Source organism: Sander lucioperca, chromosome 12 (assembly GCF_008315115.2).
Source record: "Sander lucioperca isolate FBNREF2018 chromosome 12, SLUC_FBN_1.2, whole genome shotgun sequence".
Lineage (NCBI taxonomy): Eukaryota > Metazoa > Chordata > Actinopteri > Perciformes > Percidae > Sander > Sander lucioperca.
This window is the reverse complement of record NC_050184.1, coordinates 13,237,941-13,254,317: the sequence shown is the minus strand read 5'-3', so window position 1 is coordinate 13,254,317 and position 16,377 is coordinate 13,237,941. Positions and strand designations below refer to the sequence as shown.

Below are 16,377 nucleotides of genomic sequence, written 5' to 3'. Positions count from 1 at the left end.
CTGTCATTTGACAAGATGTTTTTGCATTTTGACTGTCTTGGTCTAAGCAATGATAAAGGAACCTTTTGTTTTGATGACAATGATTTATTCATTGATGGATTTATTTACATTTGAAACGTGAGTAAATTCTTTTGATTGAGGAATCACATTTTGCAGGTGCATAGAGTGATGTGCTGAAAGTACCACGTGGTGTGAGGATTGTACTTTTTGTAAGTTTGTTTCAGTAAATGTGCCAAATCCTCAGGGCCACCGTACAAATCGATTGAAAAAAACTGTAACAAGGACCAACTCAACTGAAGCTCTTGATTGCCATCTGCTGATACTTGGCCAGTGTTACACCATATGGCTAATACACTTCTCACAGTCTTGTTCTACAGTAATACAGCATTGACGTAGAACATAAAAACAGGAGACACAAGAGATGATTTTCAGTGATGTACAAAGTTTTATTATTGAAGAAGAAGAATGTGCAGTTACATAATGGTGTTGAACTAAGAGCCACTGTATCATGTAAAATCCTACAGATCCTCTCTTGGGTTGAAGAAAACATGCCAATAGGTTTGTTTCTTCTTTTCTAAAAAAAATCAAATATATATATATATATGGATTGTGTATGTTGTTTGAACAGTCTCTACTAAATAACATGTTCAGTGTTAATGTTAAAATGTTGCAGAATGTTCAATTTGCTATAACTTGGGTTACTTTTAATAAGAACTGTTCATGCTACGGGTGTCCCTATGAATCCCATGCTTTTAGCATCATCAGTGGCTACAATTGTAACAGAACAACTGCTCTCAGGCCACATAACCTCCTATATAATACTTCAAAATGTACTTTCACTACTTTTATGAAATGTTTTGAATGAAATTGTTTGTTTACTTACAAAACAATGGATTTTGGTGTGAAAAATAAGGCCATGTTAATGTTGGTAAAGGATGGTTCTTGATTGCCTTGCTTGTTTTTTTTATTGCATTTCCTCATTTAGTGCAGAACTCGCATAGCAGCAGAGAGTCTTAATGACTGACCTATGCATTACAGGCAAAATACCATCATGTCTGAGTAAGTAAGTGTCCCATATGATTTACTCAGTCCAACGTCAACACAGCATGTTGTGTCCATTTGAGCCCATATTGTTCCCATATGTAAAATTAAACATCTGCCTTTGTATTAAGTGTGTACATGATTCGAACATTTTTGCCCTGAAAAGAAGAGCCATTAAAATTAGCAAGCTCGGGCTGCATTTACATGATTGGAACTCAAGCATAGTCCCATTAAAAAAACGAACAAATTGTAGCTTGAAACCAGTCATGCATGTTTCATTTAGTTTGTCTGTATAGAAGAGAAACACTCATGGAATTTTTCAGCTGACTTTTTGCCACTGTTGTTTGGTTTTGTAGTCTGATTAACGCAGTCCTTAAATCAACCATTTTACATACCATGCAGCAAGTTTATTGATGGGGAAGTATCTGCAATACCTTGAGGGGAGTTCTTTTGTTGTATTCACCAAACACTAGGCTGAATTAATGATACTGAAAAGCAAGCACACTTTTTTTACTCTGCAATAATCTAATTGATTATCATAGCTAAGGTTTTGGCATCATACCACCTCAAGTCATTCAAAGGTTTAGAAGTTATCAAGACACTATGCTAACCATGTGATAAGACTGAAATAATCTTGCATTACTAACTCCCACTATGATTTCAAAGTTAAAGTGGTCAGTGTAACAGAAGTGCTGAAATGCACTCACTATTCATAAACAAAATCAAGGTGATTTTCGCTTGTATGTTCCATACAAATCAATGTCAAGTATAAGGTCAATGCAAAATGAAGTGGTATAAACAACTCTCACACATCTATACGCTTGTGTACCTTTCATCACTAATAAATACAACACAAATGTCCCCAACTAAGTTAAAGAAATGTCCCTAAACAGCTTTTTTCTATTTAACCAAGATCTTGATGGATGCAATGCAACTGTAATAATGCATTGCTTGTAATCACAAACCAAAAAGGTGATTAAGGACAACCCCTTTGTTTTTATAAGGACATATTTTTACCATCTTCATTAATATACTCGTCGTAACCATTCACTTAATCTAAAATAGTCTGTGATAGCATCGTCAGCAGCAACAGTCAGTCAGCTGGCTACAAGGTCTCATGATAGGTCTCACAATGGAAACTGAAGCACTGATATCTTTTACTATGAGCCTCCCTGCCATGCGGAGCAGTTCTTCCTGACCTACTTCATTCCTTGCCATGCCCTCTCTCCGCATGATACCTCTCCAGTGAAGGATAGGGGTGAGGGAGCGTATAGGTCAGAGTCTGTGTCTGATTCTCCCTCTGCTATGAAGGGTCTGACCTTGGCACAGAAAGAAGGTCCAGCTGCGGCTTCAGGCTCTGCTCCAGCTCCCCCTCCTGAGCCTATAAAGAAAGAAGGCCCAAAGAAGTCTTCCTTGGCCTGGGAGATGCTGAAGCCGCTGAAGGAGCGCTCTAGCTCCTCGTGGTCAACAGATGGGATGGATAGAGACGTGTCACTCTCCACAGCGGTAGCATCCTGCTGACACATCTGCCTCCTGTGGCGCCTCCTGCTCTGGGAGCGGCTCTCTCTGCCGCTGCCGCCCGGGCCGGAGGAGGATCGGTCGTGAACCTTAGCAGGTGGAGGTGGGAGGCGGAACAGTGTGGGCGAATGATCGCCACTGCCACCGACTGGTGAGGGGCTGTTGGCCACACTGCTGTTCCAGGCAGGCTGGCTGAGGGGGTGCTGCAGCTGGTGCTGCCAGGAGGTAGAGGGGCGGCTGTTGCTGCCAGAGGGAGTACCCACCGATCTCGCCACATACCGACCCAGTAAAGGATCTTTCTTTTCCAAAGACCCATCAGAGCACTGGACATCGGCTGGTGAGCATGTCTGCTCCTTCTTTTCCTCCTTCACTTCCTCTTTACACTCCTTCTCCTGCTTACTCTCCTCTGGGCTGTGGTAAGGCGGGGCAGGATACGGCTCTTTAGAGTTGAAAAAGGCCTCCGTTTCCGAACGAGGGATTCCCATACGCTGCACATACACATTGACCAGGAAATCAAGTTTCCTGTCCATACAGACCACCTGCAGGGAGAAAGAAAAACACACAATGTAGAAAAGGTGTTCCATCCCCAGAATTAAAATAAATTCATCATCAAGAAAACCATAAATTACATGAACACACAGTCCATTGGTTGACCTCAGCGTAAACCAACTCATACTACTTTTACGCACCTGGAAGAAACATTCATACCTGCTTTTCCACTTTGACCAGCCGTCCCATCATGCTCTGGTCATCAGCAGCCCCTCCTTCAGCTTTAGGACCTTTACCAACTATCTGGTCAACTCTAGCATTTGAGAAAATTAATATCTGAGATTAAAAAACACTGCTCTGCCACATGGGTTTAAATTTAAGAAGTTCATGATGCCATAATGTGAACTATTGTACGGTTACATGGAAATCATGTAAAGAAAGCGTTTATGTTGGAGAAACTCATCAAGCTATACATATGTTTTGAATGAATGAATGATGATGATGATGGCCTTTCCTAAGAAAGTATTGATGTCAGTTGGACAGTGTGGATGCATGCATTATGAGATTAGGCAGTCTTTAATGAAACAAAGTGTGAATAGAGGGGACATTTTGGGCCAAAATGCATCACTTGGCATGCTTTTGTTGTGCTTCATGCTTCATTTCCATTGCATCCAGCTGGGGGAGCTCTCCTTCTGTCTCTCCAATATGAGAGCAAGCCTCTAGCACTGTCAAACCCCTGTTGAGTGAGACCATATGACATGGCTCATTAACATTCAGTGAGAAAAGCGACGGGATGTCTCACTTTTTCTTTTCTTTCTTTGCCTTTTCTTGACAGCAGCTGATATAGTGTGGCATTAGAGCTGAAGTAACTGCACAACATCCTCAAAATGTTGCACGTTAAACTGTTTATCAAAGCCTTTTCTTGATTCTATTAAATATAAAATATGTAACAGGGCTTCATTGCTGCATGTATTATCTAGCTACATGAGACAGGTCAAATGGCTTGAACTCAAAAGGGGTTCTGCTAATCAAAATAATAAGGTAGCTTATAACTGTTTCAATATTTGGACTGTGGTATAAGGAGCATAATGCTGGTAACATGGTCATTCTAGAGGTGCAGTCTATCAACCTAACCTAGGACCTTCAGTGGACTTCTTATGGCGAGGTGTTGATGCGGGAGGGGGCCCCACAATCATATCTATCCTGGCAAGGCACACAGAGACGATATGAGTGCAATGCAAAATGAAGCAACGTGGGAATCACATTAGCTAAGAGAACAATATATTCCACACACACAAGACATACGGTGAGTCTGACTTGCTTTGTGGATGAAGAGTGCATGTATTTCACAGTTGGAATATATTTATTCTACATGTTAGACCTTTAGGGGATCAAAATGTAAGGAGCTAATTTGCGGAAAGTAACACAATGTGAATTATACATCAATGTTATATCTAAAATGAATTTGTGACGCATTCAAAGCTGAAGGAGTGAATAATTTTTTTTACATATAAATGTTACAGACATAACGATCTGAATACAACACATGTCGGACAAATGAAACAGGCAAATCAATGACTTGTGTGTCACAACATGTGTGTATCCAGTGACACCACAAACACTGTATTGCTGAATCACATTATACTGAATTTAAACTCATATTGAACAACAATGTAAAAAAATAAAAATAAAAAAAAATAACTCTGAAAAATTGCTTTCATGTAATCTTCCATATCCAGCCTGACATTTATGCCCACAGTAGTCTCGCATTGCCAGACTTTCCTCCACAGCGCTGCGGAAGAGGGTCTGGCTAGTGCACACAGCATTCTGGGATGGGAGAAAAGCGTGCTCTGGTTTATTGGCATTTCTTTAAACCAATCACAATTGTCTTGGGCGGAGCTTAGCGCTGCATGGAGCAACGGCACTTCTGCAAAATAGCCTCGGGAAGGAACTTGTTTGGGTGGAACATGTGTACGTTCAAAGGTTGTTTTAGTCGTGCAACAGAAGACTCAGATTCGACATATAGTCTAGCTAGCTGTCTGGATTTACCCTGCAGAGATCTGAGGAGCAGTTAACCATAGTCCTCATAAATCGACCAGAGTTTAGAATGCCAACACAAAGAAAGTAGAAGGTAACGGACATCTTGCCGAAATGAAAGACAGCCGGCAGAATTTCCGGCAGCACCTGAGCAATCCCGGAAGTGTAACGTCGTGGATATAGAATAGGCTCACAGTGAAAGTGACAGTTGGACAGGTTATTCACTCTGAGACAACCCGGAAACAAGTGTGGGTCAGATTTAAACTGTAATATACTGTATAGTGAGCATTTACTTGCCTGGACTGCAGGTTCTTAATGCGAGACAGCATGTCCAGGTGACCTGCAGAGTACTGCTCGATCACATCCATGACATCGTAAGGCCGCAAGCTCTCTTTGAACCTCCTCTTTGACACCAGAAACTTCATGATGCTGAGGGAGGACACATTATTTAGTATGAGTAGGCTTTTTTCACAGCTGACATTTTGACTTGTCAGAAAAGCACAGGTGTTACTGATAACATTAATGACGGCTCTGTTGTATTCAAGTGTCCCAGTAAGTCATGACAGTGTGACAGTGAGCCAGCATGATCAAAACCAGGAAACTGAACCAGCTAAATTGTATTCAGCCATTATTTATTTATTTGGATTGACACCTGTGCTTTTCTTATTGTGACATGTCAAAATGTCTTTCTTTAAAAATACATCATAATTGCCCATGTGTGAACATTGCAGAACCATTAGAATTGGGTATTAAAGTGAATACTTACCAGATTGCCCTTATTGTAACCCTCAAGCCTGGTGGTAATTCTTGAGTGAGAAACTCACAGTGGCAGCTCTTATCATCACCAATTTCCTCTCCTGGAAGGCTCGCCTCTACAGAGCAAAGACAAGGAAACTCTTAAAGAATATTTAATCTGCTTTCATGTGCCCAGCGTCCACAGCAGAAGCAAAGCAAGGCTGTTGCTTTAAGCTTTAAAAGGTGCAAAATTCAATTACAGTACCAAGTTGGTTTCAAGCCAGTTAGCCAGTTTGTGAGCATAGTGAGCGGGCTTTGTGGAACAACAGAAAAAAGGACTTGGTGCAGAATTGAAGGATAGTGCTGATGGGATAAAGCTTTACTGAAACCTTTTATGACAAGTACTCTCTTCCCACCACCAATTACAGTCTAGATTAGCATTTTAATCTATGGATTTTAAAACGTATTGCATACAGGCAAAGGCCTTATCACAGTTAATCAGACATTAGGTGAGGTTCTGGTAGGGAAAGTGAGGTCTCTTCATGCAAGATAAAGCGGGGCTTTTGGCCATTTTGTCTCTGGGTCAATTTTGGATTATCCTGGCACCACTTGACTTGAACCCACGATTAATTAAGCCTTCCACTACTGTTAATAAATACTTATCAATTCTTAGATTTGAAATAAGTACATGCTTGTTCTCAGCTTGTATCATGCTTCAGTCTTCAGTCACCGTTGAGGGGAAAACTCATAAGAAAAAATAAAAAAGGGTTCATGTCAAGTGAATAAATCTCAGCAGATTCAACATGCAGGTTTCTCAGACCAGTGAAGCTGACTTTTTTTTTTTTTGATTATTTCCTTCATAAAAGCCAACCAACAAAATATCCCAATGTCTTACTTATTAAACCTTCAATTGCTGCAAAGAGAGAGAAAGGAGAGACATGGAGAAAGATTTGTTATGGATTCTAGAAGGATGACAATGACAGACAAACCAATTCCAAACATGGGAACTTGTGCAGTCCACTGAATGATTTCTGGTTCATGTTTGAAAGGGCTGGTCTCTCTCTTATCTTACAATTACCACCAGACTGCACATATTGTAAAGCTTTATTTAACATATTTGGTCAAATATACAGCTAGACATTACAGAGTATATCACCATCTAAATTGAAGACATGTCATGATGACTTGTCTAACCTGGAGAACTCTTCAGTCCATGGTCTTCATCCTGCATTTCAATCAGCACTTTAACATGCCATGAGGCAAAAGAAGAAAAACAACTAATGAGAATTGGTTTTCAAATTGTTCAACAAAGATGCAAAGAAATGATGAAAAAGAGAAGTGTATTTGTTTGACACCGTGGCCTGGATGACATATGGATGCAGTTGCACCAACGGACCTCTGTCTCCCCAGCACAATGTGTGTGTTGAGAAAATCTTCCCGTCTTCCTCGTATGTTTGATTAAATGCTGGAGAACTTATATACATTACGTAGCAACATTACCTGTATGACAATGACTGCACAGTCTGTACAATGACTGGGTCAGAAACTTAAAGAAAATTAAAGGAAAATGTCTGTATTTTTTCAACCCTATTTTCCCATGCATTGGTGTCTTACTGACTAATGTAAACAAAAATCTTTGAAATTGGTCCAGTATTTAGCGAGAACGCTGTAACCAGCAGCGGCGAACCGGGCTGCAATGTAATCCTATAGGGCAAATGCGCGCCGTCAATTTATGTCAATTAAAAGTGCTGTTTTTGCCGTGGACAGACTCAGAGTGGTGATTGTTGGAACACTGGAGAGCCGAATGAAAGACGATAAAATTACTGTTCTTTACAAGTGTTCATATTATGCTTTTTGGCCTTTTCCCTTTCCTTTATTGTGTCATATCTCTTTTTTGTGCACGTTACAGGTTTACAAAGTGAAAAAGCTCAAAGTCTACCCCAAAGGGACTTACCATCTCCAACAGAAAACACTGTTCACAAACTGTTCCAAACAGCTCTATTGTAGTCCAGCCTTTGCTTCTGTGACGAATGTGCGTCACTTTGTAACACACGTTATAATGCTCGCCTAGCTGCTAGCATGGCACGCCCTCATACTCTGCTTCTGACAGGGTAGTAGTTCTTACCTAGGTACTGCGCATGTGCGACTCCCAACAAAGATGGAACCGAAGTGAGATGCCTCACTCTGTAGCTAACACAGAGAGCTCAACACACAGGGTGAAAAGAGGAGCTACAGCAATGTGCAGTATAACAAAATATGGTGTTTTTTGAAAATTAAACCATGTAAACCTATTCTGATATAACCTCTAAATACAATTATGAACCTGAAAATGAGCATAATATGAGCACTTTAAATAGAGTCTGGTGAGTTTGTTGATAGTGATTTTGGGGCTGTTTCATTCTTAAACAAAAAGGATCTGTACTCTTACTCTAACAAAAAGGCTAACCTCTGTAGGGATACTTTCAAAAATTGTTGTTCCCATCAGTCACTTAGACACAAAAACATGGGTTGGGGTCCAGGTTGAGGGCCATCAACTCCTTCTAAAAACACACAGCTGGAGAGATTGTGGCCTTGAGCTAGCATGGAGCCACACAGAGCTCTGTGACGTATACCCTTCCACAACTGAATTCATAACTGTGGAAAGATCCAGTGTCAACAATGTGTACATAAGTCAAGTCTGTATATTGTTTGATTAATAAACTTGCAATCTAAATACCAGATTCAGTTTGAAAAACCGAAGGTAAGATTTCACTTCTCCACTATGACTGGACCAACATATTGGCTTTCTAAAATACTGGACATACATTTTCCTTTTATTTAGGCTTGTTGTGTACACTGCAAGACATAACAGAGGCTTCTTCCTGAACACAGTTTTTTTTCTCATTTCGATTCCTAATTTGAAACACTGTGAAAGAGCTCAGAGTTTCTCAACAATTAAACACGAAGCAGGTAATAATGGCTTAAAGGAACAGTTCGACATTTTAGGGGATTGCGCTTATTCACTTTTTTTATGATGGGATGTTAGATGAGAAGATTGACAGTCAAGTCAGTTTTATATCTACGGCCAAAAATCCCAAATCATTATAATTTATCATTTATAATCTGTACAGCAAACAACATCCTCCATAGTTTTTGATATCACTGTCATGCCTATATGCTAAATATGAAGTTAGAGCAAAACGTTGTGGTTTTACATGCTAGAACTGCACACTGCTCAGTTTTTGTTCAGATTAAAAACAAACAAGCTATTATCAGTGAGCTTTACAGGTGCTAGTGGATGGATTTTGTTACCTTTGGACAGAGCCAGGCTAGCTGTTTACCCCTGCTTCCATTCTCTATGCTAAGCTATGCTAACCATCTCATGGCTGTAGCTTCATTTTTCCCATACAGACATGAGTGGTAATGATTTTCTCATCTAACTCTCAGCAAGAAAGCGAATAAGCGTATTTCCCAAAAATGTCGAGCTGCTCCTTTTAACAGCTGCCAACTGTTTAAAGTGTTTCATGAAGGTTTAAATCATGTTTCAGAGACTATCCACCTTAAAGTATTGGTAGTAGGGCTGTCCTTCTAACACTCAGTATTCTGTACTGTGTGGAGTTTCCTCACCCTCTGAGTTTTGGCGTGAGGCGCTGCCCCGGACTCTAAAGGAGTGCTTTGGCCCTCGGTTCTTCTCAGTGAAGGTCCAGGTTTTGGCAACTTTGCTGGGACTCGCCTCAGCCCCATCCTCTGCCCCTGGAGACTGGACTTTCCCCTTGGCCACGGGAGCCTTGGAAGGACTGGGGAACACCTTGTCCTTCAGGCTAGCCTTTCGACTACAGACAGCAAATCATGAGAAGGGAAATGTAACCAAGTTTTTACAGCATCACTCAATTAAAGTACACAACTATCTGTAACTAAATGTCTTCATCCTACTGCTTTGTTGTTTTAAGTGTAAGCTTGGGAATTTGTCTAATTCAGCACTGATGTGATAATAAATCTTACCTCAGAAGAAATGCAAAATGGGCAATGTCCTAGAGCAGAAGGAGCCATGTCCACATACGAGCATTCAGTAGGTCAGACAAGCAGCAGGAAGCTACAAGCAAGCATGCATGGGAAGCAAAGTGACACTGCACGTCTCAAAAAGAAAGCGCTGTGATCTCACTGTAAAAAAAAAAGTGAACACAAATCATGCAAAATAATTCACCATCATACTGTATGGTCCGCCTCATACACGGGAATCGGTCAAAGGAAACACACTGTTGATACTCAGCAATATGCACCTTGCCTGCTGAACAGAAGTTTTTAAGTGCTGATTAGGCAAAAAAGGCAGCAAGCAAATAAACTGCATAAAGACATTACTAAACAGAAACCATAAATCAACTGTGACAGGGCGGTAAACAAGGATGTAGGTTTGACTTTTTTTTTTCTTTTAGAGTAAAAGGTAAAAGGTGTGCAAAAAAAGATTCTATTTTTCATTAAGTAAAATATTATCTAAAAAGGTCCTTATTCTGTGATTCCTCTACCTTTACTTAAAGATGGGGAGGAGCAGAGGTGGGAATGGAAGGACACATACAGACTTGCAGTGCAGTTGTTAGTAGGCCTAACTGTACAGCAATTATACCTAATAGCTCTCGGGCAGCACCCGCAAAGTCTGTCTTTGTGTGCATTTTCATTACTGGAGTGGTGGGCAGTAGAGGAGACACAAAGAGATAAAGTAGCAGTGGATACAGTCACAAAAACAGCAGTGTGTGCCATACTGTGATGCCAGTAACACGTTATTGTAACTATCATTTATAATTCATTTGCAACCAGTTTCATATGATATCATAAATGAACACACGCGGAATGAATTTAAACACATGCCAATATCTTTATAATGATGTTTTAGGGCTGATTTGTAACCTATAGATAACCTCAATGCATCACTAGGGACATTTAGGGCGTTTTCATTTTTCAATCATTTTGATTGTGTTGATGCATATGGCATACATTTTGGCAAGGATGTGAGTTTTTTATTTTTTCAAATTTTGTAAGTTCAACGTCAGCTACTCTAATAAGTCTAATAAACTTTGTAGTCAAAATATAGACACTCAGACCATCTTCCAAAATGCAGAGCTTGTCTTCAAATGAATTATGCTTGAACCTGCATGGCATTTTAGCTGGTTTACCATGGGCAATGTCCAGTGTGATTTAGGTCCTCCCACAATACCGAAACTAATCGGCATGTGAATAGAGATACAAATACGGGGGGTTGGGTTTGCGCTGTCCCTGTTGAATGTTGCCTGCTGTGACTGAGTAATGTGAAAAGTCTTAGATTTTATATAATTCACGTAATTCTTAAAAATCACATATTATTTGTCAGTGGACACATTGGAAATTATAAGGTTTCTGTCAATATTTTTACCATGCTTGTATGATTAAAAACTTGTGAAGCTATTAATCTAAATACATGACAAATATATTCTAATCCTGCTTGACCCCAGAAGGTTAAAGACAGAAATGTCCCTATCGAAACCCACAATTGTTTAGATCCAATGGCCATTACAGTATAAAATCATACATTTTATTATATCAGGCTTTCAATTTAGTGGCTTCAAAATTGTAGTTTTTCCACCTGACTGATTGAGTTTCTTATGTTTGGTGTTTGATGTAATGCATCAAAATCCATGTTGTTGCTAATCATTGATATATGCTAGACTGTGAAAAAAATCTAAATCAAAATTCCATCTAGCATTTAGTATACAGAAAATAATGTAATGTAAGGTTTTTCTTCATAATAACAACAATGGCATTATGTAAACAAATTGGCATTCAAAGGGTTAAAATTCTGAAAATGAATGGATGTTTGGTAGTAATGATCAGGACTGGTGTTGGTTATAGTAATAGAATCAAATCAGTGAAAGTGGAAATTAATATAAATGTATCATTTTATGGCAGTTTTTTTTTTTACATGGGCAGCTTTGTCCTCTAAGGACATCAAAACAACTTTGTTAAAGGGATGCACAAGGGTTAAACACGAAATATGCAAATGGTTTATAAAAGACTAAGTAATGATAAAGTGTTACTACATTGTTAATAATTACACTTGTTTCTTTTGTCAAAAACAATGTGATCAAAATCAAGCAGGTCTCTTAAAGTGTTCAAAATCACTTTTTCCAGAGGTGATGCTGAAAGCCAGAGTATCAAAGACCAGCTTATTGGTGAATATTTAAGAAAGTGGGAGGGACGCCAAAGGGAGCTGATCTTTGAGCACCATGTGAGCAAATGCAGCATGACCATTCTTGAAGGAGGTGCTTAACACATAGCCACATCGATGTCTGGACTTACCCCAAAAAAAACACACACACACACACACACACACACACACACACACACACACACACACACACACACACACACACGGCTACTGTACACACACTCCCCCAAGAAGAGTGCCTCAGCAGCAACTAAGAGCAGATTTGAAGAGAAGCCAAAGGGAGGTGAAGAGGGATAAAAACCGATCAGATCACAGACCTGGGAGAGGTTTCTGTTTGAGACTCCTTCCTGTGAGGACAGAAGACACCAACTATTACACGGTGTTACACTGTATGTCATTATCAACATTGCTCCATATTGTTAGGGTTGAGCAGCACTGGAAAATGTCCCGAAAAATATTAAGTCAATCTGCTGGATGTTAAAAGCTGTGCTGCTGCAAATTCAAATCATATATAAGACGAAACAAAAAAATATTACATATGGGATTTTCTTTTGGCCACTTGGGGGCAGCGGAAACAAGCTGTGAACACAACACTTAAATATGTCCACCTTTTAAATCTATACAGACCACATGTTTTGGATTTCTATTTAGCAGAATTTAAATGATGATATTTGTTTAACTTTGCCCAATAAACATAAAAGTTGAGAAAAAATAGAAATATATTCACCTTTTATGTTGATAGAGCGAACTTGTTAGCAAACAGTTGCCTATTTGCACATGCAGCAGATACTGAGCAATATATACAAAACACAAACACTCCACTGTGTTCACCAGCTAGTTAGCTGTGTCTGTCTGACGATTGGTGCTGACCAGGTAGTATACAGTGGGTTTATCTAACTTTTTGCTAAAAATAAAATGTCAAAACCATGTTATGAGAGTGAACTTAAGCAGTAAAGTTACAGGCCCGAAAACCCAAACAATGAAAAACGCTATGAAGCTCTGTAGAGCTGAGAGGAACTGTGTTAAGTGATAAATATCTGTGGGTTTGTAACTGTGAGCGACCTCTTTCACATTACACAAATCTATTCCATCCATTGTTATTATAAAAATATTGATTATAACCGCTTTAAAGCTACAGCAGGGTGAAATGTTTGACATATTTTAGTCCAACAAAGTTGATATGGCAGACACGGAGCAACATTTAGTAATAGCATTAATTTGGAGTCATGTTTCTGTCAGCATGAAACATTAAAGTCCAATATTCATTCTCTTTAATTGTTTTGGTCTTCACCAAATCTCGAAATTCATTTGGGTCTTTAGCTTGCTACATGCTCCACTTTGTTCATTTGTGTTTTGATAGATGCCTTGTTAATATAATCATTAGATGAATGTAGCTTTAACATTTTTTTCAATTTCAGTCTTTTGAATTCCAAGAACATTGCTCATCGTTTATCCACATTATCATCACTTTTATCCACATTATCAGCATCTCGACATCCTCATGATCATAAGATCCTCATCAGCTTTGTCACTCTCACGGTCATGTTTATATACCTGAATGACTTGCCCTTCAGATTCCTCAGCAGGTCCAGCTGATTCAGAGGTGGAATAAGTCTGGCAAAAGACAAAGAGCATTTCTGTCAAGTCACTCAGTGTTGAAAGGTTAAAGCTCACCGCCAGGCACTTTAAAGTTAATTCCATTTACTTTGACAGTTATTTATTCTGATGGTCATCACCTTTTCACCTCAAATTCCTACTGGAATGAAACCGAACATGAGGTCATTTACAAATAGAACAGACAAGCAGCGATCTTCTACTTCTAGACACATAAAGGGCAGAATTCTCCATCATGAAATAAGCACAGCTTATTTGCTGATTCATACAGTTGGACAGCAAAATAAGTGGTTCATTTAACAAAGTAGACACCGGCAGTGGTTGTCTTTTGAACATCATTTCAAAAGAGGTTTTGGTGTCACTGCCAAGTCACCAGCTCCCCTCCACTGTAAAATTACACTTATTAAAGCAGAAAGTGAAAAGTCACACCAGGGTGTCATTCTGCACAACAGATCAGTAGTATCTGATTCAACAAGGGACTGTGGAATACAATAAGATGTCCCAGTTTTAAGAGAGATGGCAGAATGTGATATGGAAAAACAGTTGTACGTATTGGAAATGCTGATCAATGTACGGCATTATTCAGACAGTTGTATCACTTACCGGTACATTGGGATAGCTACAGTCTGCTCATAAAAATCCCAAGTGTACAGCAGATCTGTACGGGAAAGGTTGGTAGCATAAAACCTCCAAGCACCCTAGATGGAAATAAAAATTATTTATTTTTTTTACTTTTTGTCAGGAGCACAAAACAAACGTTATCTCTGTTTGATAAATCTGTACATGGTGTTGTTATGTTATACCTGGATAAGGCCTGCTGCAGGGTTACGTCTCTTCTCAAAATGTTTCTGCCTGTGTTGCTCTTGGACTTTGAGGGCAAAGCCAGAACCTAGGATGCCCTATACAGAGTCAGTGTGACACAGAGAGCCCATAAAGTGATCAGTTACCTTTAATGACCTCTACTGGCCAGGAGTTGGAATTGCAACAATTCCTACAACACCTTGTAGAACAGAGACCAGTAAGCAGATCCAACAAAAAGATCTAGTAAATACATAATATCTCAGATTTGATGTCTGCAAAAGCCCTGAGGTAGTAGAAATCTGAGAGAAAAATGCTGATTTCCTCCACACACATCAGAAGTCAGTGTAGCAAAAGTATGACTGTTTCTGAAGCTGACACAGCAATCCAGTTGTATGTGCCCTAGGCTGATCAGGTCTTAGCTGCTTTCTTAAAGCTTACTCACTAAGAGTGCTTTTTTTCTGATTGACAAAATCATAAAAGACTGAAAAGTATTTAAGTGGCTGAGGTGCACCTATCATATAAAGTACTGCACATCATTATACAACATATTTTACAGCATACATTTCTTAACAAAGGGAGCACATGAGTAATTACCAACATGACTGCATTGTGTTTAGGTGCTCCAGATTCAGCAGGGCCTTTTTTTGTGTGCGCTGGTTCACTGACACCATAAGGTAAACAGGCCATGATTGTTAGTGTTATTGGTTCCACCTGTGCTTTCCCTGCCAGGACAACTCTAAATGTCGCCTGTGAATAAAGGTCTATTACTGCTCTTTACTGAGCAGTTGCCTATTATATAAACACCACATATTAGGCTACATGTAATAATTCATTTTCATTCTTCACTGCTTCATTTGTTACAAATAATAATATACCTCTTACATTTTAAAGCAGCATTTCTTTTATTTTTTTGGCCACTTGGTTGCAGCACAGCCAGTTGTGAAAACAACACTGAGACATTACCTTATTAATGTTGTGCTAACCAACAGTTGCCTGAGCTTTTAGCATTAGAATTAGCATTAGTATTAGGAGTCATGTTTTGGGTGACCTGATGAATGTAAATTTTCCACATAAGAATAATAATTAGTGCAGCTTTGAGGAAATAATCTGCTATGTTCACTCTCAAACATAGACCAATGACAACTATATAAACCAACAAGTTTTTACGTCTGCTGGTCCAAATTTTCACAGTCTGTGGGGTCTTTCACGGTAAATGTGATGTAATTAATGTTCTGATTGTTTGGAATAAACATAAAGAAAACAGAGTAGTTAGAAGCTAAACAGATAACAGACACAGCGACATCTATAGAAATTCAAGCTTTAACAATAAAAAATCCAAGAATACGTGACAGAACTGGACACTCTTTTTTAGGGACGTGGAGAGCAGTAACACCACGTCAATGAGCGCTTGAACACCATGATGGATAGACTAGACCAAATGAACACAAACAAGGCTCTTACAAATCAGCACTTTAAGCTTAGTCTTTTGTCAACGACACTGGGTCAAAGTACTGCTGACGAGGCCTCGTACTTACAGCAGGAAGAGCAAAGAAGGCCACCCCGATCATGCTGAATGTGGCTGCCAGCAAGCGTCCATTCCACGTCTTGGGAACCTTATCACCATATCCAATGGTCGTGAGAGTGATCTGGTGAAAACATCAATTTAAGTCACATACTTGATTTAAGTGGTGTGGTATAGGTTTGTAGATTTTTTTTTTAAAATAGAAAATACGAGGTAACTGAAATGGGGGGAAATGGGGGAAGGAAAATGAGTATCATAAACATCACAGGATGCTATTCTAGGTCTCAGGTCTCTCGGTTAAATCTTACCAGTCCCCACCAAAGAGCATCAGCATAGGTCTCAAACTCCTCATTTGACTCCTTTTCCACAGAGTAGACCAGGAATGAAGCCAGGATGAGACACAGGAAGCCTATGTACCATGCTGTGATGAGCTCCTACAGGGAAA

The 16,377-nt window shown here is 39.4% G+C and overlaps 1 protein-coding gene across 11 annotated transcripts in view; it reads right to left on the bottom strand.

Moving 5' to 3' along the window:
- Nucleotides 1-422: 422 nt before the first annotated feature.
- The window catches only part of LOC116040930 (potassium voltage-gated channel subfamily KQT member 2-like), a 31,147-nt gene continuing 15,192 nt past the window's right edge, over nucleotides 423-16,377 (bottom strand). The window contains exons 5-18 of one of the 11 annotated variants that reach the window (XM_036008265.1): nucleotides 16,241-16,366; nucleotides 15,946-16,056; nucleotides 14,413-14,508; nucleotides 14,213-14,307; nucleotides 13,550-13,609; nucleotides 12,313-12,342; nucleotides 10,421-10,474; nucleotides 9,427-9,632; nucleotides 7,015-7,062; nucleotides 6,716-6,733; nucleotides 5,852-5,957; nucleotides 5,383-5,514; nucleotides 3,268-3,361; nucleotides 423-3,098 (exon numbers count right to left, since the gene is read on the bottom strand). In XM_036008265.1, coding sequence (XP_035864158.1) covers nucleotides 2,241-3,098; nucleotides 3,268-3,361; nucleotides 5,383-5,514; nucleotides 5,852-5,957; nucleotides 6,716-6,733; nucleotides 7,015-7,062; nucleotides 9,427-9,632; nucleotides 10,421-10,474; nucleotides 12,313-12,342; nucleotides 13,550-13,609; nucleotides 14,213-14,307; nucleotides 14,413-14,508; nucleotides 15,946-16,056; nucleotides 16,241-16,366 — 2,034 coding nt within the window. In that variant the 3' untranslated portion in view covers nucleotides 423-2,240. Of the gene's footprint in view, nucleotides 3,099-3,267; nucleotides 3,362-5,382; nucleotides 5,515-5,851; nucleotides 5,958-6,715; nucleotides 6,734-7,014; nucleotides 7,063-9,422; nucleotides 10,475-12,312; nucleotides 12,343-13,549; nucleotides 13,610-14,212; nucleotides 14,308-14,412; nucleotides 14,509-15,945; nucleotides 16,057-16,240; nucleotides 16,367-16,377 lie in introns of those variants that run through there. The other 10 variants (XM_031286667.2, XM_036008264.1, XM_031286665.2 and 7 more) reach the window with 10 other exon arrangements.